This window comes from Anomaloglossus baeobatrachus, chromosome 2 (genome assembly GCF_048569485.1).
Source record: "Anomaloglossus baeobatrachus isolate aAnoBae1 chromosome 2, aAnoBae1.hap1, whole genome shotgun sequence".
Taxonomy (NCBI): domain Eukaryota; kingdom Metazoa; phylum Chordata; class Amphibia; order Anura; family Aromobatidae; genus Anomaloglossus; species Anomaloglossus baeobatrachus.
The window spans coordinates 143,978,320-144,002,818 of record NC_134354.1 but is presented as its reverse complement, the minus strand read 5'-3'; the positions used below and the strand labels follow the sequence as shown (position 1 = coordinate 144,002,818).

At 46.6% G+C, this 24,499-nt stretch overlaps 1 protein-coding gene across 2 annotated transcripts in view; it reads left to right on the top strand.

The window, feature by feature from the left end:
* SMS (spermine synthase) overlaps nt 1-24,499 on the top strand; it is a 225,094-nt gene that overhangs the window by 129,052 nt on the left and 71,543 nt on the right. Inside the window, exon 10 of one of the 2 annotated variants that reach the window (XM_075333409.1) lies at nt 2,008-2,034. The exons of the other annotated variant lie outside the window; for it this stretch is intronic. Within the exon in view, the coding sequence (XP_075189524.1) occupies nt 2,008-2,034 (27 nt within the window). The remainder of the gene's footprint in view (nt 1-2,007; nt 2,035-24,499) is intronic. 2 annotated transcript variants of the gene reach the window in all.

Sequence of the window (24,499 nt, the reverse complement as noted above, 5' to 3'; positions counted from 1 at the left end):
AAATACATGATCCCAGGATTAGCGTTTGCTGGACATGCTCCCTTCTAGGATTGAAAACCATACAATTTAAAATGATACATTTTCATCAATGTGTTATTATGGTGACGGAGGACACTGTATGGCTTCCTTTGGAGTCATCCATTTAAAGTGAACCTGTGAAGTCCCCAGTGCAGCCAGGACCACGAGCAGTTCTGGGTGCAGATCTAGAATCCCTGCCTACCGTCCCTGTATCGAGTAGCATAGATATAGAGATCTATAGAAAACATATTTCTAAAGATCGTTTATGAGATGGTAATGAGGGCTGTGACTAGTCGCAGCGGTGTTAGTTCTCTGGCTAGTCAGCCCCACTTAGCATATTAGCATGCCCATGTAGCCGTGCTAACATGCTTTACAACAGCCAGCACCATAGCAGCGTGATATAAAGCTGTGCATGCACATGGCTATGTACCCGTCAGCTTTCAGCTGCTTTAACGCCGGGTGTATGCTTCCAGGTTTCAAAGAGGCTCAATGCCCATGATCTGAAGTCGCTCACACGTCCGGTCATGTATACTACTCCTCTCTGAAATCGGGACACATACACCCGGCTTTGGAGTAGTGCGCATGAGTGGAAATGCGGGTGACTTCTGATCATATGCATTGAGCCTCTTTGAAATCTGGAAGCATACACCCAGCGTTAAAGAAACTGAAATCGAACGGGTACGTAGCCATGTGCATCTCGCTGCTATGGCGTTGGCTGTTTTAGCATATTAGCATGCGCTAATATGCTAAGTGGGCTGACTAGCCAGAGAACTAACACCCCCGCGACTAGTCACAGCCCTCATTACCATCTCATAAACGATCTTTAGAAATAGTTTTTCTAAAGATCTCTTGATGTCTGCTACTAGATGCAGGGATGGTTAGGCAGGGATTCTAGATCTGCACCTAGAACTGCTCATGGTTCTGGCTGCACTGGGGACCTCATAGGTTCACTTTAATGTGTAAATCAGAGTATATATGTTACAGGCAATGTATGAAAACCCGGCATTCTATAGAATACCTAGGCAATGTATACAATCCCTGTCGTTTTCAGGCATGGTATGAAATATCTGCGTTGTTCTATACTTTTCCTAGGCATTACATAAAATGTCTAGGTATTATAAAGAATGACAAGAACTGCTCAGGCAAAGTGTGATATAATGCCCAGATTGGAAAAGTTAGCCATTACATAAAATGTCTAGGTTGCAAAACAGTAAATGGAAGTCTGCTGCGTTGGCACAGCAAGCACACTACTTCATTCCAGAAAGCACACAGGGGGCTCCGTACAAACGTAGTAGGTGGACAGGCAGCAGATGTGTGAAACTGGCTCAGTTGCCCTTAGCAACCAATCAGATTCCACTTTTCATTCCTTATAGACTCTTTGGAAATATGAAAGGTGGAATCTGATTGGTTGCTAATGCTAAGGGCAACTGAGCTATTTTCACACATCTGCTGCTGCCTGCTCTGTCCACCTACTTTTGGACGGACCACCCCTGTAGTATCTACACTCCGCCTGTATGTCATTTAGGTTTTCTATAGAATGACTATAAAATGTATGAACATCTGATGCATTTCATACTTTGACGACCCATTTCCGGCATTGCATACATTGCCTAGGTATTCTATAGAATGCCTGTTTTTACACATTGCCGGTAACATATACACTAAACAGATGGCTAGAAGCAAGGTGAACATGGTCTAATAGAAAATGGCCATTAAATATTAAATAGACTAACCGTTTAGTTAAAGGGGTTGTCCATGATGTCATGGAGAATGCTCCACTCTATCTGTCTATTGCCAGAAGCAGAGCAAAAGTAATGCTTACTGCTGGTGATGAGCGCTACCAATGGTGGCACAAAAAATATGATGAGGGCAATCTAACCTTGGATGGTATCCCTGATTGCCCTCATAGTCCACCCCTGGCTGCAGCCAATCACAGACTGCAGCAGACCTGCTGATGCTGAAATGATTACTTTTCTCTTTTTGCGTCAGAGAAGACCACAGAATGGGCGACTCCAGGTGGGTAAGAATCTCTTAATTTTTTACAGCTCCAAACCACTGGGGTCACTTTTTTCTTTTTGTCCTGACAACCCCTTTAAACTACCGTATTTTTGGGGAAAAAAATTTGGGGTGCAAAATTTGGGAGGAAAATGAGGGGTACATCTTAAAATCCAAATGTAGCTTACCGGGAGGTGGAGAATGGGTGCTGCGCTGGCTACAGTGGGCGCTGTGTGGAGCAGGGCGGTGCGGCGGGTGAGATACTCTGACGGCGGTGCAGGGCTGTGCTGGCTGCGGCGGGTGAGATGCTCTGTTGGCGGGGCTGTGCTGGCTGCGGTGGGTGAGATGCCCTATTGGCAGTGCTGTGCTGGCTTTGGCGGGTGACATACTCTGTTGGCGGTGCGGGGCTGTGCTGGATGCGGCAGGTGAGATGCTCTGTCGGCGGGGCTGTGCTGGCTGTGGTGGGTGAGATGCTCTTTTGGCGGGGCAGGGCTTTGCTGGCTGTGGCGGGTGACATACTCTGTCGCCGGTACGGGGCTGTGCTGGCTGCGGTGGGCGCTGTGTGGAGCAAGGGAGTGTGGAGGTGGGATGCTCTCTTGGCGGTGCGATCTTCAAATAATGCCGCTAGAGCAGAGCACATCCATTCTCCGCCGGCCGCCATGAAGAGTGAGGTATGTGCGTGTCGCTAGGTATTCATTAGCATGTTAGTACGCCCATAGGGGCGTGCTAGCATGCTATGTGGGCTGACTAGCTAAGGGAACAAACACCCTCAGGACTAGTCCCTATACTCATTAGCATATAATATACGATCTTTAGAAATTCTTTTTCTAATGGTCTCTTTATCTATGCTAGTGTATACAGGGACGATTAGGCAGGGATTAGCAATATGCACAGAACTGCTCGTGGATCTGGGTGCAAATTGCACATGACAGGTTCCTTTTAATGATATATTGAATTTAGACCGCTTAAAATTAGACCAGTCAGACACGGCGCTGAATTTATCAGAGTCAAACACGGAACCAGAAGAATGATGCGGTTATCTCTGCGCTGCTGTGGAGCGATGAAAAACCAATATACTGGATGTGGATGAAAGCTGGTTTATTTCAACGTGTTTCAGTTTTTTTTTTAATTTATCAGAGTGGCTCTGTCACGATCGTCTCTGTGCTACCGTATAAGAGTTTAGTGACAGGTTCTGGTTCTGTGTCTCACTTTACCTTGTGAGACTCTGCTTTTAAATGTATTCCCTTTCCTTTGGGGAGGAATGGGTTAATGTCAATATTCCTTGCCACCAAGCAGTCTCATTACCATCTCGGGTGTTTCCCGTTTGGGACCACTCCCAGTCCCTTTATATACCCTCTGCTACCACCAGAGGGTGCCAGTTATTCTCTAATCTCATTCTCTTTGGCTGCTGTGCTTGGCATAGAGATGTAAGGAGCTGGAGGAGCCCTCTCTGGAAGTTGCTGTGGTGGCTGCAGCCTTGGTTCTGACTGCAGCAGATATTTTGTTTTTCCCCCCTGTATGTCTTTCTTTCCTTGGTGTGTTGTTTCAGTGCAGCGGTGGGACTAGTGATCCGTACTTACCCTACCCACACCCTAATCAGGAACAATTGTAGGAACGTTTCAGGGGTCCAAGTTCCTGCTAGGCGACCGGTGAGACACCTGTATAGGGACTGGCTAGGAGTGCAGGGTACAGTGCTAGTAAGTGAGGAGGTGTCCATCTTCCCCCTAACTAGCGCTAGGACCCAACGTTGTTAAAGTGACCCCGCTGTAGCTCTTGTTTGTCATGCTTGTACCCCCGTTGTATATTCGGCCTCATGCTGGATTGTCCCAGTCAGTCTTGTGACAGACTCCTGCTGTTTTAGATTTGTTTCATCTAGATGCTATATTTTGTACCTTACACCACCTCTTCTTTGACTTGCTTTACAGCAATATGTTGTTTCAAACATTTGACCCACACTTGGGCATTTAATGTCATACCTCTACACTATAGTTGGAGGGAGGGGATAGGGGTGTCAAAAAAAAACCATACAGTGAATGATATGTATGCCAGGTTGCATGGCGCATACATTTATTTATTTTACTACCTTATATAGCGCTATTAATTCCACATGGCTTTACGGATGTGATGATCGCTGTCCCCATTGGGGCTCACAATCTACATTCCCTATCTGTATATTTTGTGTGTATATTTTGTGTGGGAAGAAACTTGAGAACCCAGAGGAAAGCCACACAAACACGGGGAGAACATAACACTCCTTGTAGATGTTGTCCTTCATGGGATTGGACCCCAGCGCTGCTAACCACTGAGCCACCGAGCTTAACCAGCATTCTGGCACTGCCTGGGCAGGTACGGTTTAGTTTCGTGGTTACCTTTCCTTTTTGTATTCCTCAGGAATATAAACTCTATTTTTACCTCTAGAATATTCCTGTTGCTGTAGTAAGCAGTGCTCAGTGCCACGTCTAGTTTATTGCCGGTCTACCTGGGAACCAGGATATTGTAGATTTTTTTGCAATCGTTTTCAGAATCGTGCCTCTAAGCCGAGGTGCGTGGCTTTAATAAATCCTAGGCATGGGAGGTGTAATTCCACATTTTCATCTGTGGACCATTCCTAATCTTGAGCCTGGGACAGGTTATTGTCAGTTCATGATGATAGGAGTTTCAGTCTTTGCTGGTAAAATTAGCGTAAATGACTCTTCCTAATGATGATAGGTATGAGTACAGTAAAATTGCTTTAATAAGGCCGTACCGTTACAAGACAGCTGTTGAATTATCACACACTGGAAATGATCAGACAGACCCAGGGAAATACTGTAAATGCCCTGAAGCCAAGAAAACTAATTATGCATACATTATGCGACTACATTTTTAATAATTAGAGGAGCCGACTAATTGGTAATTGCGAAATCTTCCCTGCCACATCCTGGGTTATAAATAAGCTCTTTGCTGGAAGCTAGTGCCAGGATTTCAGATGCCGGTTATCTATGGTCCTGCTGGGCTTTATGATGAAGAACAGAAGGGCAAACTTCATTCTGTCATCTAAAGGAAATGTATCATCGAAAATGAGCAATTATTTAAATCAAGATGATTTTTTTTTTTTACATTCTGTGACTATTTATATTTTATCACTCTCGACACTGTAGCACATGCAGTACCGGGGTTTCCTGATTGCTGCAGCTCCCTTCTCAGCTTTGCTGTGTAGGCTAGGGCTGTGTCAGCAGAGTAATCTCATTATCATTATTGACATCGCTACCGTGTTCATCATTTATGTATATAATAACTGTATGTATTTTTAAAATAAACGTTATTAATCACAGGAACACGGATCAGCCGTCCCCGCTGTATGATCGTCCGTCCCCGCTGTAGGATCGGCCGTCCCCGCTGTAGGATCGGCCGTCCCCAATGTAGGATCGGCCGTCCCCAATGTAGGATCGGCCGTCCCCGCTGTAGGATCAGCCGTTCCCGCTGTAGATTTTGTGGCGATCAGTTCCCTTTTCTTGCTTAAATTAATAAATGTTATTTTACCTTTCTGTGGCCTTCCTGTCATTATAAATGACGTCACGTGCATAGACTGTCTAACATACAATTGCTCATGGCGCTTGCGCAGTTCAAAAAGTACGCACACGCTGTGAGACAGAGCGCTGTAACCTGCTCAGGTATGGACATCATATGAAAAATCACGTGTGCGATGTATGACAAGGGATGAAGCGCTTCACTGGAAGAGGATGCAGAATCAAAGACTCTCAAAGAGCTCATCGTGGGAACTAGTCTCAGTCTACTCTCATTTTCTGCCCGCCAACTCCAATTTTTTGCAGCTGCCATAAAGCACAACACTATGCTGCTTATACAGACAGTACAGGGAAGGATGGGTCCGATTCAGTAAGGATGACGTAGCGCACTCCACTCTTGATGAATGGCTCGCTGGAGTACAATGTGTCATATTAATTAAATTGCCACTTAAGGAATTCGGCACATCTTCTCAGTGGCGTGTGCATCTGTTCACTATGCCCAAAGTACTCAGGTAGTGAAGTAGCCTTTTTGGGGGGTGCCAAACACCGGCACTTTTGATGAGTTTGGTTCCCATTCCAGTGTCTCCTCCCCAGCTCTGCCCTTTTTGGCGCAGCTGCTTTAAACTGGTGTTAAAATTCCATTTGTGCGCAACGCCTCGAAAACACTTTGATGCCCTCTATGAGCTTCCCTGTGACATAAAGGCTCAAGCAATGGTCTGCACGGCTTTACAGCTTTTATACTGTATATGACAGACTTTTGCAACTAAAACAGTCATCATCACCATAAACATGTTTTTCCTTTTTACATTTCTGTCCTTCTCTTGTCAAGCAGAGGACAATGGGATTTTCTCAAGGGTTCACCGAGGTCCTGCATCGGATAATGTGGTGATATCAGGGTAAATGTGTGTCTTATTTTTGTCCCATTTGATAGAATGGTTATAAACTGCAGACTTCTCAGGGTAATGGCTTCCTACGAGCTATACAAGCCTGGAAATGAAAGGTCACCGGCTGTTTCTGTACATATTCTTTTTCCATATAAAAGGAGAACATCACTCCACATTAACCCGGACAATATCCTAGCCTTGGGATATATGGAAATGGGAGAATGCATGGTGATAGCTTTGTACATTTCACTCGAAATGTTTGTATGGGGAATAATGCCAAGGTTAAATACACATCTACATTTAGATATACCATTCATACTGGGTCACAGAGAATGAGCCCTCAGACCTCTGCTTTTAGACATCTTTTCACAAAACTTTCACTGTTTGGAGTCTCTATTTTATTTAGTATATTTTATTTTGTCTGTGAAGCTTTTTGGATCGTCTTCTGCTGGAGTGGTCACTTTTGGTCAATCAGATTGTGCTTTAGATACCACTGGTCCAGTTTGTAGCGGGTTAAGCATTAACCCCTTCACGACCAGCCGATTTTTCGCTTTCCGTTTTTTTTTTCGCCATTCTTTTTCTGAGAGACGTAACTTTTTTATTTTTCAGTCAATATGGTCATGTGAGGGCTCATTTTTTGCGGAACAAGCTGTACTTTTAAATGAAACCATCAGTTTTACCATATAGTGTACTGGAAAACGGCAAAAAAATTCCAAATGCAGAAAAATTGGAAAAAAAGTGCGATAGCACTATGGTTTTTGAGATATTTTATTCACTGTGTTCACTATATGGTAAAACTGATGTGTGGGTGTGATGCCTCAGGTCAGTGCGAGTTCGTAGATACCAAAAATGTATAGGTTTACTTTTATATAAGGGGTTAAAAAAAAATCGGAAGTTTGTCCGAAAAAAGTGGCGCACGTTTTACGCCATATTCCGTGACCCGTAGCGTTCTCATTTTTCGGGATCTATGGCTCAATGACGGCTTATTTTTTGCGTCTTGAGCTGACATTTTTAACGGTACCATTTTTGCGCAGATGCTTCGTTTTGATCGCCTCTTATTGCATTTTGCGCAAAAGTTGTGGCGACAAAAAAACGTCGTTTTGGCGTTTGGAATTTTTTTGCCGCTACGCCGTATACTGACCAGATTAATTGATTTTATATTTTGATAGATCGGGCGTTTCTGAACGCGGTGATACCAAAAGTGTGTATATTTTTTTATTTTTTTAACCCTTTAATTTTCAATGGGGCGAATGGGGGGTGATTTGAACTTTTAGGTTTTTTTGTTTTTTTTTAATTTTTTAAAACTTTTTTTTAACTTTTTTTTTTTTTTATTTTACTAGTCCCCCTAGGGGGCTATTGCGATCAGCAATCCGATCGCTCTGCAGTATCTGCTGATCACAGCTACAAGGCTGTAAACAGCAAATACGCTCTCTTTCTCTTTAGCTGTGCCGCTGGCACAGCGAAAGTGAAAGCAAGTCAGGTGTAGTACAGGAGTCATCACATGACCCTGTGCTACCATGACAACTATCGGAATTGGGCGGTAAGTAAAACTTTACCGCGATCGCGCTTATAATGGCGCTGTCACGTATTGACAGCACCATTTAAAGGGTTAATCGGCACGAGCAGATAACGATTCTGCTCGTGCCTAGCAGGCAAACATCTCAGCTGTGAAAATCAGCTGAGATGTGCGCTGATCGTGGCATGATGCTGCTGGCAGACCGCGGGCAGTAACATTATGTCATTTAGGACCTAATTTTACTGCCCGCGGTCGTTAAGGGGTTAAACCCATTCAGTTGGGTCATGATTTCATGCTGAGATAGCCTTAAGGGTGCTTCACACGCTGCGACATCGCAAGCGATCTCGTTAGCGATGTGACACGCCTGATCGCAGATGTGATCTGCCGAGATCGCACATAGGTCGGTTTTATAGCGTCGGTCACATGTGCGATCTCGGCAGATCGTATCTGCGATCTGGCGTGTCACATCGCTAATGAGATCGCTAGCGATGTCGCAGCGTGTAAAGCACCCTTTACTTTGCTTAGGTTCATATTTTTATTAATGCCTTTATTCATTTCTGGGTCTCCCTGCTTCAACTCCTAGGGATGAGCCAAAATTTGGAGAGAAAACTGGTAATAAATGTACCGTTCCCCTGCAGCACCCCCCCAGGAGGAACGAAGCATTACAGTCAGCTCCTCTAATTCACCGGCTCACCAGTGTAATGTAGTACAGGACAGGTCCTCCAGACACAGGTTCTGTCTGTATCCACTTTCCGTTTTAGCCAAGAGAAGAGGATTGTCATCAGGATTCGCTCATTTTTTTTGTATATAGGGTGAAAATAGGTTTTGTAATTCTGGAGTCACATTTCATACAAAGCTTCATTTATTTTTCCGGAGGAAAATGTAGCACATGCTGTGTTATTTTTTTTATAATGTCATAAAGTGTTGGCACCTAGGACACAAATCGAACAGACCTTGTTATAGTCCATTGAATCGATCTGCAGTTATAAGTGTCTTTCATAGGATTTGTTTTTTGCAGAAGTTCAGACCATCTGTTTCAGACGCCATTGTTAACCTAGCCTGAACTGTGCCAGTCATGTAAACGAGCCACTAATGAGGGGATCAAATCTAAAATAAAACTGGTCATAGTCTTTAGGCTATGGTCGCATGCTGTGTCAATACATAATGTTCAAATCCACGCTCACCTGCAGGTGCCTAAAAGCCGTGCAGGTATGCCCTGTGTGTTCCTGCAAACCTGCGCACTGACTCCGTCACTGCAGGTAGTGCGGGACTGGCACATGCGGCAGCTCAGCGTGCGATTACTCTCTAAGGCTGATTTCAGACGCCTGTTTTAATACGAATGTCACACATACCCATGTTATCCTATTGTGTACTCACACAGTCTGTGTGGCCCTGCTATTCCCCGCACGCACACACGCAGACATAACCGTTTTTTCTCCGGCAGCACGGGTGTCACACGGACCGCACACTGATGTGATCCATGTGACATCAGTGTGGCACGGACGGGAGAAAACACGGGTTTTTAAATAAAAAGATTCTCTATATTTACCTCTATCCAGCGATTTTGTGTCCGGCTCTGCTGCGTCCCGGTCCTGACCCCCGCTCATTATTTTCATTGATTATTCACTGCAGTGAGCAGCTGGGAGCAGGGGCATCGCGGTGACAGTGCTGGAGACAGCACCGCCGAGGACAGCATCGCTAGTGACAGGTGAGTATCCTGCCAGCAGTGTGTGTGCAGGGACATCCAGGAGGTCATCGGATTTCCCAATGAACTCTGATGACCTCCTGATGACACCCCTGCGACAACTGCGCTACAGCGAGTCTCACAACGGTGACTTCCAGGGGTTCATGAGAGTTCATTGGGAACTCCGATGACCCCCTGGATTTCACTGCACAAACTGCTGTATACTCACCTGTCACCGGCGATGTCCCCCGCGATGCTGTCCTTGGCGGTGCTGTACCCAGCCTGTCCCCACGATGCGCTGGCTTCCAGATCCTCGTGCAGTGAATAATCAATGAAAATAATGAGCGGGGATCAGGAGCGGGAGGCAGCAGAGCAGAAGACAGCATCGCTGGAGACAGGTAAATATAGAACATCTTTCTTTTTCGCTCCTAATTGGGAGACCCAGACAGTGGGTGTATAGCTACTGCCTCTGGAGGCCGCACAAAGAACTACACTTAAAAGTGTAAGGCCCCTCCCCTTCTGGCTATACACCCTCCCGTAGGAGTACAGATTCCTCAGTTTTAGCTTTGTGCGCAAGGAGGTCAGACACGCACGCATAGCTCCATTGTTCTTAGTCAGCAGCAGCTGCTGACTATGTCGGATGGAAGAAAAGAGGGTCTATACAGACTCCCAGCATGCTCCCTTCTCACCCCACTTATGTCGGAGGTGTTTGTAAGGTTGAGGTACCCATTGCGGGTACGGCGGCAGGAGCCCACATGCTGATTCCTTCCCCATCCCTTTTTACAGGGCTCTGGGTGAAGTGGGATTTACCGGTCTCCAGGCACAGAGACCGTGCTCCATCTACAGCCCCTGGAGAAGATGCTGGATGGAGCGGAGTACATCAGGGACATGGCCCTGCTTCCTCAAGGTACTCTGAGTCCCCGTGTATCTGGCGCTCACACCGCAGCATGCTGGGTGTTGTAGTGCGCCGGGGGACATCAGCGCTGCGGCGCCTGTGCCATGGCCTCATTCAGCTTTGCTGAAGCAGGCACATTTATGGAAATAGTCCGCGCCGGCCGCTGGGACTGCGGCGCGGCTGGCACTTGTAGTGCGCCGGGGACTTCAGCGCGGCCTGCGCTTTTACGGCGGCCGCGCTGATAACTACAGTCCCCGGCTTTTGCGGCCTGCTTCCTTTCGTTCCCGCCCCCAGACCTGCCAGTCAGGAGAGGGGCGGGACGCTGCCCACGCTAGAACTCGGTCGCGCCGGCCGCTTGAACAGCGGCGCGGCTGGCACTTGCGGTGCGCCGGGGACTTCAGCGCGGCCCGCGCTTTTACGGCGGCCGCGCTGATAACTCGAGTCCCCGGCTTTTGCGGCCTGCGTTCGTTCGTTCCCGCCCACAGACCTGCCAGTCAGGAGAGGGGCGGGACGCTGGCCAGTGCATCAGCGCTGAGGGCTGGAGTCGTTTTTACATACTCCAGCCCTCACAGTCAGCACAGAGGGGACACTGTTCCCGCACTTTTGTTTGGGAACTCCCACGGACCGCCCCTCTCCACAGAAGCCTGCAGCCATTCTTGCTGCCACGCTGAGCTGCAGAGGGGAGCCGGGGAGACCCAGACAAGGCATTCTGCAGCCTCTTACCCGCTGTTCAGCGGGCGGTAAGCAGCCCAGTGGGCTCACCCCCTCTTGTGCTCGTAGTATCCTTAGTATTTTGTGGCTACAAATACTTGGTATTGCATAGCGCTGGTCGCCCTTTGGCTATAGACTCTCTCACATGCAGAGAGCCAGCAGCATGTCGCCCGTAAAACGCAAGGGTGCCAAGGCACAGACATTGTATGCTTCCTGCACCGCATGTGGGACTTTTCTACCGGCAGGCTCCACGGACCCCCATTGTGTGCAGTGCTCGGCCCCTGCGGCGCTTGCACAGTCGGGACCTCTGCTGGACGTGTCCCAGGGTGTACCACCTGTGAATGCTGTCCAGGTGACAGGGACTGAGTTTGCAGCTTTTGCTGACAGAATGTCTCTCACTATGTCACAAATTCTTGACACATTGCGAGCTAGGCCTGTACTTCAGACCACGGACACTGTGCATGTATTGCCCCCTGGTCCCCCTCAGCTCCTAGCTCCGGGACGGGCATCTACACCTCAGGGTGAAGACTCTGACTCGGACGATGGCCCCGGGCAGCCTAAGCGGGCTCGTTATGACGGGCCTTCACATTCATCTCAATGGTCTGGATCCCAGCGGGATGAATCTATGGGTGATGAGGCGGACTTAACTGATCAGGATTCTGATCCTGGGACCGCTCTCAATCTAGATACACCAGATGGTGACGCCATAGTTAATGATCTTATATTTAACATCAATAAGATGTTGAATATTTCCCCACCAGCTCCTCCTGTAGAGGAGTCAGCTTCGCAGCACGAGAGAATCCATTTCAGATACCCTAAGCGTACATTAAGCACTTTTCTGGACCACGCTGACTTCAGAGACGCAATCCAGAAACCCCACGCTTATCCTGAAAGGCGTTTTCCTAAACGACTTAAAGATACACGCTAACCTTTTCCCTCTGAAGTGGTCAAGGGTTGGACCCAGTGTCCAAAAGTGGATCCTCCAATTTCCAGGCTTGCAGCCAGATCCTTGGTTGCTGTTGAAGATGGAGCGGCACTTAAAGATGCCACTGACAGGCAGATGGAGCTCTGGCTGAAATCCATCTATGAAGCGATTGGAGCGTCATTAGCGCCTTCTTTTGCGGCCGTATGGGCACTCCAAGCTATCACGGCCGGGCTTGCGCGAGTCGACTCAGTCACACGTGCATTTGCCCCGCAGGTAGCACCATTGACCTCGCAAATGGCGGCATTCGCGTCGTACGCGATTAATGCTGTTCTTGACGCTACAAGCCGCACGGCAGTGGCGTCAGCCAACTCAGTTGTTTTGCGTAGGGCTCTGTGGTTGAGACATTGGAAAGCAGATTCTCATTCCAAGAAGTGCTTAACCAATTTGCCTTTTTCTCGTGACCGATTGTTTGGAGAGCGTTTGGATGAAATCATCAAACACTCCAAGGGTAAGGACTCTTCCTTACCGCAACACAGACAAAACAAGCCCCAACAGAGGAGGGGTCAGTCTGGTTATCGGTCCTTTCGAGGACAGGGCAGGTCCCAATTCGCCTCGTCAAAAAAGACTCAAAAGGACCAGAGACGTTCAAATTCTTGGAGGTCTCAGTCACGCCCAAAAAGACCAGCCGGAGGAACCGTTGCCAAAACGACGTCCTCCTGACTTGCGGTCTCCGATGCCCACACCCGCGGTCGGTGGGAGGCTGTCCCACTTTGGCGACATTTGGCTAGCAAATGTCAAAGACCGTTGGGTGAGAGATATTCTATCTCACGGGTACAGGATAGAGTTCGGTTCTCGTCCGCCAACTCGTTTCTTCAGAACTTCTCCACCACCAGACCGAGCCGATGCTCTGTTGCAGGCGGTGGCCGCTCTAAAGGCGGAAGGAGTGGTGACCTCCGTCCCTCTTCAGGAACAGGGTCACGGTTTTTACTCCAATCTGTTTGTGGTCCCAAAAAAGGACGGATCGTATCGTCCCGTCCTGGATCTGAAGTTGCTCAACAGACACGTAAAAGTCAGGAGGTTCCGGATGGAATCCCTACGCTCCGTCATAGCCTCAATGTCTCAGGGAGATTTTCTAGCATCAATAGACATCAAAGATGCGTATCTCCACGTGCCGATTGCACCAGAGCATCAGCGTTTCCTACGCTTCGTCATACACGACGAGCACCTACAGTTCGTAGCGTTACCCTTCGGTCTGGCAACAGCCCCCCGGGTCTTCACCAAAGTCATGGCAGCAGTAGTAGCTGTTCTGCACTCGCAGGGTCACTCGGTCATCCCGTACCTAGACGACCTGCTTATAAAGGCATCCTCTCAAGAAGCATGCCAACACAGTCTGAAGGTGGCGCTAGACACTCTCCAGACTTTCGGGTGGATTATCAACTTTCCAAAGTCTCATCTAACCCCGACCCAATCTCTGACTTATCTTGGCATGGAGTTTCATACTCTATCAGCGATAGTGAGGCTTCCACTGGACAAGCAGTGCTCGCTACGGACTGGAGTGCAATCTCTTCTTCAGAGCCAGTCGCATTCACTGAGGCGCCTCATGCATTTCCTAGGAAAGATGGTAGCAGCAATGGAGGCAGTCCCGTTCGCGCAGTTTCATCTGCGCCCTCTCCAATGGGACATTCTGCGCCAATGGGATGGGAATTCGACGTCCCTCGACAGGACTGTCTCCCTCTCTCAGACTGCCAAGGACTCTCTACGTTGGTGGCTTCTCCCCAACTCATTGTCACAGGGAAAGTCGTTCCTTCCCCCGTCCTGGGCAGTGGTCACGACAGATGCGAGCCTATCAGGGTGGGGAGCGGTGTTTCTCCACCACAGGGCTCAGGGGACGTGGACTCAGGAAGAGTCCACCTTGCAGATCAATGTTCTGGAAATCAGAGCAATCTATCTTGCCCTGCGTGCCTTCCAACAATGGCTGGAAGGCAAGCAGATTCGGATTCAGTCGGACAATTCCACGGCGGTGGCGTACATCAACCACCAAGGGGGAACACGCAGTCGCCAAGCTTTTCAAGAAGTCCAGCGGATTTTGACGTGGGTGGAAAGCAGAGCGTCCACCATATCTGCAGTTCACATCCCAGGCGTGGAAAACTGGGAAGCAGACTTTCTCAGTCGCCAGGGCATGGACGCAGGAGAATGGTCCCTTCACCCGGACGTGTTTCAACAGATCTGTTGCCGCTGGGGGTCGCCGGACGTCGATCTGATGGCGTCACGGCACAACAACAAGGTCCCAGTTTTCATGGCACGGTCTCACGATCACCGAGCGCTGGCGGCAGACGCGTTGGTTCAGGATTGGTCGCAATTCCGACTCCCCTATGTGTTCCCACCTCTAGCATTGTTACCCAGAGTTCTCCGGAAAATCAAGTCCGACTGCCAGCGAGCCATACTCGTCGCTCCAAATTGGCCAAGAAGGTCGTGGTACCCGGATCTGTGGCATCTCACGGTAGGCCAACCGTGGGCACTACCAGACCGTCCAGATCTGCTGTCTCAAGGGCCGTTTTTCCATCTGAATTCTGCGGCCCTGAACCTGACTGTGTGGCCATTGAGTCCTGGATCCTAGCGGCCTCAGGTTTATCTCAGGGAGTTGTTGCCACAATGAGACAGGCTAGAAAACCATCCTCAGCTAAGATCTATCACAGGACGTGGAAGATATTCTTAGCGTGGTGCTTGGCTCAAGGGTTTTCTCCCTGGCCATTTGCATTGCCAATTTTTCTTTCCTTCCTGCAGTCTGGGTTGGAAAAAGGTTTGTCCCTTAGCTCGCTTAAGGGTCAAGTCTCCGCGTTATCCGTATTCTTTCAGAAGCGCTTGGCACAGCTTTCTAAAGTACGCACGTTTCTCCAAGGAGTTTGTCATATCGTTCCTCCTTACAGACGGCCATTGGAACCCTGGGATCTGAACAAGGTTCTCCTTGCTCTTCAAAAGCCGCCTTTCGAGCCTTTGAAAGAGGTTCCCCTTTCTCGGCTTTCACAAAAGGTAGTTTTTCTTGTAGCGGTCACGTCTCTTCGAAGAGTGTCCGAGCTGGCGGCGTTATCTTGCAAATCTCCCTTCCTGGTATTTCACCAAGACAAGGTAGTACTGCGTCCAATTCCAGAGTTTTCTCCCAAGGTGGTTTCTTCCTTTCATCTCAATCAGGATATCACTTTGCCATCTTTGTGTCCGCATCCAGTTCACCAATTTGAAAAGGGTTTACATCTGTTGGACCTGGTGAGAGCACTCAGGATTTACATTTCTCGCACGGCGCCTCTACGCCGTTCGGATGCGCTCTTTGTCCTAGTCGCTGGTCAGCATAAGGGATCGCAAGCTTCCAAATCCACCCTGGCGCGGTGGATCAAGGAACCAATTCTTCACACATACCGTTCTGCTGGGCTTCAGATTCCATCTGGACTGAAGGCCCATTCTACCAGAGCCGTTGGTGCGTCCTGGGCGTTGAGGCATCAGGCTACGGCTCAGCAAGTGTGCCAGGCGGCTACCTGGTCGAGTCTGCACACGTTTACCAAACACTATCAAGTGCATACCTACGCTTCGGCAGACGCCAGCCTAGGTAGACAGGTCCTCCAGGCGGCGGTGGCCCACCTGTAGGAAGAGGCTGTATGACAGCCCGTTCATGTGGTATCTTTTTACCCACCCAGGGACTGCTTTTGGACGTCCCACTGTCTGGGTCTCCCAATTAGGAGCGAAAAAGAAGAAGGGAATTTTGTTTACTTACCGTAAATTCCTTTTCTTCTAGCTCCAATTGGGAGACCCAGCACCCGCCCTATCTGTTTTTAGGGTTTCGTTTTTTTCGGGTGCACATGTTGTTCACGTTGTTTCTTAAGTTCTCCGATCTAGTTATCGGGTTGAATTTGTTTTTGAAACTGTTATTGGCTTTCCTCCTTCTTGCTTTGGTACTAAAACTGAGGAATCTGTACTCCTACGGGAGGGTGTATAGCCAGAAGGGGAGGGGCCTTACACTTTTAAGTGTAGTTCTTTGTGCGGCCTCCAGAGGCAGTAGCTATACACCCACTGTCTGGGTCTCCCAATTGGAGCTAGAAGAAAAGGAATTTACGGTAAGTAAACAAAATTCCCTTCTTTCATTGCAGCGACACGTGTTTTACCTGGTACATGTCACACGTATGGAAACACAGATGTCACGTGTGTGACACACGTATGACCATAACCATGCATGTGACTTGTACCTGATAAAACACGGACGTCTGAAACCATCCTAAGGCTAAGTTCATATGTCCTGTAGTCATCCATTAGATGGATCCATTGGGAAATTGATTTCTGCCGGAACCGTTTTTTTAACATTAGTGTCTATGGACAAAGGACCCGTTAATGGATTGCTATTTAGCCATCCATTGTACTTGCATTTGTAATGGATCCGTTGTTTTCTTAAATGATCTGTTACAAATGGGCGATCCATTAATGGATCCATTGTCCATAGATTCCACATGTTAAAAAACGGATCCGTTCGACGTCCGTTATTTAATAACGGACAAAAAAAGGTGCGTTTGCACAACTTCTCTGCAAATGGATCTCTAACAGATCCCTGATAAGGGATGATTACAGGACATGTGAACCCAGCCTAAAAAGACGTTGATAACCATTATGCCATAGTCCAATACACAGAGGTTGTACCAATTTGGAGAAACACAATCAGTTTTTAACCTGGAAAGAGACCGCACAAAACCTTCCAACCACGCTGCGTTTATTACAGGAATGCTGTAAGAACAGTAGTGTCCAGTTGCCGTTACATGTAATGTCATTATTTGATGTCACACCTTATGCGGGCGTCACACGAGACGAGCTATCGCGCGATGCATCGTCGGGGGTCACGGTTTTCGTGACGCACATCCGGCATCGTTTGCGACGTAGTTTCGTGTGACACCTCCGAGCGACGCAGAATCGCTCACAAATCGTGAGTTGTGTACTCGTCGCTTATTTTTAAAAAATTGTTTATTTTTAATGGCGCCGCTTGTTCATCATACCCGAGGCAGCACACATCGCTCCGTGTGACACCCCGGGAACGATGAACACAGCTTACTTGCGTCCCGCGGCTCCCGCCGCCTATGCGGAAGCAAGGAGGTGGGCGGGATGTTTATGTCCCGCTCATCTCCGCCCCTCCGCTTCTGTTGGCCGGCCGCTGTGTGATGTCGCTGTGACGCCAAACGTCCCACCCCCTTCAGGAAGTGGATGTTCGCCGCCCACAGCGGCGTCGCTCAACAGGTACAGTAAGTACGTGGGACGAGGGTTAACGACTTTGTGCGCCATGGGCAACTAATTGCCCGTGACGCATAAACGACGGGGGAGGGTACGATCGCTCGTGAAATCGCTCGATAGATCGTACCGTGTGACGCCTGCATTACACGCAATAATAATGAAACCACTTTTGTGTAAACATCTCTCAATGTGATCATTTTCTGGAGTTTGATTAGTTACCTATTTCTTCATTAACTGGTGGAATTATCGAATAGTCCATTTCTGCTCCATCTGCTTTTAAGTGATTGCAGATCTGGAGCTTCAGGTTCTGCAGAATGAGATATTTCTGTAAAGCAATTATATTGTACTGGGCTCTTTATATCGTGCGCTCCCCTCAATCTTGTCAGAAAACAGTCCTGTGCTCTGAAGCATTGATGGCGTGTGATTAGCACTAGTCACCAACAGCAAGTGAGACTACGACTTGTAATCCAGGGCAGACATCTGCCGACTACACCCCTGCGGCATAGGGACACACGGAGTCCACAGACTCATGTTAAAGGGAACCCGTCACCATGAAGTTACAGTCCAATCTGCAGGCTCCAAGTTATAGAACAACAAAAAAACGATCAAACGCCCAATAATTTATATATCAAATATTTTTATTTTATTCCATTAAATATATAATAATTATAATAAATTATATATTTAATTTAATAAAATAAAAATATTTCATATATAAATTATTGGGCATTTGATCGTTGTTTTTTTTTTTCTTTTTCGTACATTAGTAATTGCTATTTTGCCCGTATCATGTAGTCCACACATGCTATTATATTATATATAAATGTTTTATCTTACATACCTGATGTAACAATGCATGGCTATTCACTGTGTAATCTCTTTGCTCATGTTATAGAACAAGAAGAGCTGAGTGGACCAATATATAGGTTTATGAGAAAAGATTCAGTATAACTGGTGATTTAATCCTCTGTTCTGTGATTTCCGGTCCAGTGGCCGGTCCTATCAGTGACTGACAGCTATCTCTGTATAAGTGTGGACATAGACAAGGTTGTCAGTCACTGATAGGACCGCCTACAGGACGGGAAATCACAGGGCAGAGGAATAAATCATCGGTTATACTGAATCTTTTTTCACAAAACTATATATTAATCTACTCGGCTCTTTCTGTACTATAACATGTTGCCAGGAGATTGGACTGTATTTTCATAGTGACCCTTTCCCTTTAAGAATGTATTTTAAGAAAATGACCTCTTGTTTACATTATTTTTTGTAAAAAAAAATTGAGTTTTTTTTTCAGATTACAATCTTTATTTATCACAATCTTTATTAAAAAAATAAAAATAAGTATTATATATCTTGCAATTTTGACACTGGCCACTGAAGCTATTGTGGACTCTTCCTGAACATTTTTCAGAGGTTGCATTACCATTTCAGGCAGGATTGCACTGACAGGTGACACAAGATCTCTATACACAAATGGTAATCCTTCTGCACTTGCTGATTAGTTATTTCAATACAAAAGATAGTGGTTAGGCCACATGCACACGTTGAGTATTTGGAGAGTTTTTTACCTTCAAACTTACGCCAAAAGCAGAATTGGTGCTCGTGTTTGACTTACAAATACTGAGATAAAAAAACCTCACCAAATACTCAACATGTGCATGTGGCTTTACATGGCTGATGTAAACTAGGTGTGCTCCTGCTTTGGTATATATTTTGTCAGAAGTTGATCTCTAAGGGGTACTTTGCACACTACGACATCGCAAGCCGATGCTTGCGATGCCGAGTGCGATAGTCCCCGCCCCCGTCGCAGCAGCGATATCTTGTGATTGCTGCCGTAGCGAACATTATCGCTACGCCAACTTCACATGCACTTACCTGCCCTGCGACGTCGCTCTGGCCGGCGAACCGCCTCCTTACTAAGGGGGTGGGTCGTGCGGCGTCACAGCGACGTCACACGGCAGGCGGCCAATAGAAACGGAGGGGCGGAGATGAGCGGGACGTAATCATCCCGCCCACCTCCGTCCTTCCGCATATCCGGCGTGAGCTGCGGTGACGCAGGTAGGAGATGTTCCTCGCTCCTGCGGCTTCACATACAGCCATGTGTGCTGCCGCAGGAACGAGGAACAACATCGTACTGTTGCTGCACCTACATTATAGAAATGTCGGACCCTACACCGATGATACGATTACAACGCTTTTGCGCTCGTTAATCGTATCATAAAGGATTTACACACTACGATATCGACAGCGACGCCGGATGTGCGTCACTTTCGATTTGACCCCAACGACATCACACCTGTGATGTCGTAGTGTGCAAAGTACCCCTAAGTTTAGCAGGGTGGCGCGTTGTTTGTGTACCTTGCGCGCTAGTCACCCCCCTGTGTGCAAGTCCCCTCCATGTACTACTCTCCAATGAACAGTACATTGAGTTCTGTGTGTCCATTAAGTCTTGGCGTCCATTAGTGCGCTATTCACACAACTCTACATTAGGAATCTAAAGAACTTTTAATAGTTTCTGATGTTCAGATGAGAAATGCAGGTTTAAACCCGAGACGGCTGTATGGCATAGAGTGCATGGAGGACATCTGCTGGAAAAGGCTTTTGAGTGGCTTTTATTGCATTTTTGTGCAGTACACAGGCTCTGTAAACAGCTAGAAAATTGTGCTTTTAACTACTGCATCGATATGACAAATTAATAACAATCCCAAGTCATCATTCTCCGCATGTCCACCAGGGGGCAGTAAAAGTATAGGATACCGTCATTCTCAGAAGCTGGGGAATAGGATGCGTTCACCTCTTCCTCAAACATTACGTTATTTAGTCTTTCCATTTTACACATTATATTATATATAGTTGAGTCTATATAGCAGCCATCTCAGTGATCAAATTTCTGACATTGGCATGGAGTAAAATGGGTTTCTTTACACCTTTAATCGATGACATGCTATACAGCTTGTGCATTTTGTCATGGGTTTAATGGAAATCTTTGTCTGAAAGCATATCATTTACATTGGTGCATTTGTCATCATGTAATAGGCTCGTGTTTACGGAAGACCTCCACAGAACCTGGATAACGGCTTGTTAGTCTGTGCGTTTCTAAGCTTCAGAGAGTTACCTGTTGTGTATTCTGTACATTTTCAGAAAATCAGATCTCTTCAGGAAAAATGCTTTTTCCTGGAATTAATGCAAAATACTGAGGTTATAAACTGTACGGGTATGTGTGCATGCGTTAAAGGGGCATTACCACCCATAAGATCCTATCCCAATATTTAGTAGGTATAATAGTAATAATAATAATAATATTAGCAAATACCTCCAATTAGAAATGTAGTATAATTCTTCTGATTAGCTATGTCACTTACCATATGTACAGGGCATTTCAGGACCTTAGGTATCCATGGTATTGACCACGAACAGCTAACTGTCACTATATGCGTGCGCTCACACGAACGTGTGACTCGCATGATTATCGGATCGCATCACCCGGCGCGGCTGGCTTTTCTCCTGACAGGAGCTGCATGTATTTCTATGCAGCTGAAACGCTACTGTCCAGAGAGTGTACGACCATACCGGATGATGCCGATGCGAGACTTGCCAAGTCACTCGCAAGTGTGACTGGCCTATGTGTGGTCATAATCTTGGATATCTAATCTACTGCTATTCTCTGCTCAAGGGGCAAACAACATAGCTAATCAGGAGAACTATACTACATTTCTACTTGGAGATATTTGCTAATATTATTATTACAATTAAACCTACATAGTCACATAAGTTGAAAAAAGACCTAGGTCCATCTAGTTCAACCTTTCTTCACCAATTATACATTTTGTCACTAAGTCATTTATAACCAACAATATTATGTGTACTGAGGAAATTATCCAGCCGTTTTTTCAAAGCCGTTATAGTATCTGCCATTACTACCTCTTGTGGTAGGGCATTCTACAGTCTGACTGCTCTAACTGTAAAGACCCCTTTCCTATTTAGCTGCCTTAATCTCTTGTATTCCACTCGTAGTGAATGCCCCTGTTCCTTAGTGTTGTCTTTGGAAGGAATAAGTCATGTGCCATTCCTTTATATTAAGCACACATGTACAGTGCTTTGCGAAAGTATTCGGCTCCCTTGAATTTTTCAACCTTTCCCCACATTTCAGGCTTCAAACATACAGATAAAAAAATTATTGTTATGGTGAAGAATCAACAACAAGTGGGACACAATTGTGAAGTTGAACAAAATTTATTGCTTATTATAAACTTTTTTTTAAAAAAAACCCCAAAAACTGAAAATTGGGGCGTGCAATATTATTCGTCCCCTCTACTTTCAGTGCAGCAAACTCACTCCAGAAGTTCATTGAGGATCTCTGAATGATCCAATGTTGTCCTAAATGACTGATGATGATAAATATAAGCCACCTGTGTGTAATCTAGTCTCCGTATAAATGCACCTGCTCTGTGATAGTCTCAGTGTTATGTTTAAAGCGCAGATAGCATCATGAAGACCAAGGAACACAACAGGCAGGTCTGTGATACTGTTGTGGAGAAGTTTAAAGCCAGATTTGGTTACAAAAAGATTTCCAAAACTTTAAACATTCCAAGGTGCTCTGGTCAGATGAAACCAAAATCGAACAATTTGGGCACAATGCCAAACGATATGTTTTGCGTAAAAGCAACACAGCTCATCACCCTGAACACACCATACCCACTGTCAAATATGGTGGTGGCAGCATCATGGTTTGGGCCTGCTTTCTTAAGCAGGGACAGGGAAGATGGTTAAAATTGATGGGAAGATGGTTGGAGCCAAATACGGGACCATACTTGCAGAAAACCTGTTGGAGTCTGCAAAAGACTCTACAATGGAATGGTTCACAAATAAATGTATCTAGGTGTTAGAATGGCCAAGTCAAAGTCCAGACCTGAATCCATTCGAGAATCTGTGGAAAGAGCTGAAAACTGCTGTTCACAAACACTCTCCATCCAACTTCACTCAGCTCCAGCTATTTGCAAAGGAAGAATGGGCAAGAATATCAGGCTCTCAATGTGCAAAACTGATAGAGACATACCTCAAGCAACTTTCAGCTTTAATCGCAGTAAAAGGTGGCGCTAGTGTGGTGCACCACCACATTATGGGTGTCAGGTCCGAGCATTCCTACATGAACAGTGTCCTGGAAAGTGGATTGGTCATCGTGGGCCAGTTGAATGGCCACCAAGGTCTCCCGATCTTTGGGGTCATCTGAAGGCAATTGTCTGTTCTGTGAAGATACAAGATGTGCAGCATCTGAAACAACGGATACTGGAAGCCTGTGCTAGCATTTCTTCGTGTTGCTATCAGTGTGTCAAGAGTGGGAGAAGAGGGTTGCACTGACAATCCAACACAATGGGCAGCACTTTGATCACATTTTATAAGTGGTCATACAATTGTAAATAACTAATGAACGAATAAAAATATGTTCAAATCAAGCACACCATTGTTTTTCTTGTGAAATTGTCAATAAGTTTGATGTGTTACATGACCCTTTTCTGTTGTGAATAGGTTTTCCAGTTTGAAGCTGCCTCTTGTGGTCAGTGCTGGCAGTGCAGTTGATGTATGGAATGGAAGCGACACACCTGCAGAGGACTGGCAATCAGGGTCAGATTGGGCTATTTAACTTAGTAGCTTTCTCTTGTTACTTGCCGGTGGTCAATTGCTGCTGTGTGTATGGACATTCTGCAACCAGCTCTGCTCACTTCCAGAACTTCCCTCAGATAAGTGGTCTTGTACCTCTGCTGTTTGTTTACCACCTCTTGTTGTTTTTCTGCTTTCATACTATGCAGGATTCCTAAATTCTGTGTGGAGTTCATGATGGAATGGGATCATTCCCTGCTGGGAGTGACTGTATACTTAGCTCCATGATTCTGCAGGATTTGTGTTTTGTCATGCCTGGTATTATTCAGTCCCTCATCTGTATTAGTGTTTTCTGAATCCCAGTAACATCTGAGTGCTGGTACAGTGGAGGAGAGGTTTAGTAACCTCAGGATTTTTCCATATCAGTATTGCTGGTATTTATTAGGGTTTTTACGGCTGCAGACAGTTGCTCTTTAGTGATGAGCGAGTATGCTTGTTACTACTCGGTACTCGCACGAGTATCACTGTACTCGGGCTACTCGGCGGGGACCGAGTAATCTCGCGATACTCGTGCTGTACTCGTGGTCTTCATCCCTGCATGTTGGCGCTCTTTTGAGAGCCAGCCCTCATGCAGGGATTGGCTGGCAGACCACTGCAATGCCACAGCCCTGTTAGTTGTGGAATTGCAGTGATTGGCCGGCCTGCACAGAGTGACCGAGCCTTTATACCGGCGGGCGCGCTGTGCTCTGCACACAGCCATCTCGTTGCGGTGACGTCGCTGTGATGCCGAACATCCCTCCCCCTTGAAGGAGGGATTGTTCGGCAGTCACAGCGACGCCGCCGATCAGGTAAGTATATGTGACGCTACCGTAGCGATAATGTTCGCTATGGCAGCGATCACAAACAATCGCATGCGCGACGGGGCGGGTACTTACACGCTCGCTATCGCTAGAAATTGCTAGCGATATCGCTACCGTGTAAAGCCCCCTTTAGTTGTGTGTCAGGATTAGGTCTGCAGTCCGTTAAGTTTCCAGCCACTTTGTTACCTTTTTGAGATTCCGCATTATTTGATCCTCCTCGGTCCCTGAATCATAACACTCTTCCTATTGGAAAAAATAAAGTTGGATCCAAAATGACTGACTTCAAAATGGCCACCATGGTCACCATCCATCTTGAAAAGTTTTCCCCCTCCCATATACTAATGAGCCACAAATAGGACGTTGATATTACTAACCATTCCCATTTTATTTAGGTGTATCCGTATAAATGGCCCACCCTGTAGTTTCCCCTAGTCCCTGCTTCTTGAGCTTTAGTATAAGGCTATTATGTGGTACAGTATCAAATGCCTTTGTAAAGTCCAAATAAATCACATCAGCTGCATTACCAATATCCAGATTTGCACTTACACCCTCATAGAACCCCAACAGGTTGGTTATTTTCTGCAATATATTTTTGCATGTCATCCCTTAAAATGCCCTCAAAAACTTGGCATACTACTGATGTCA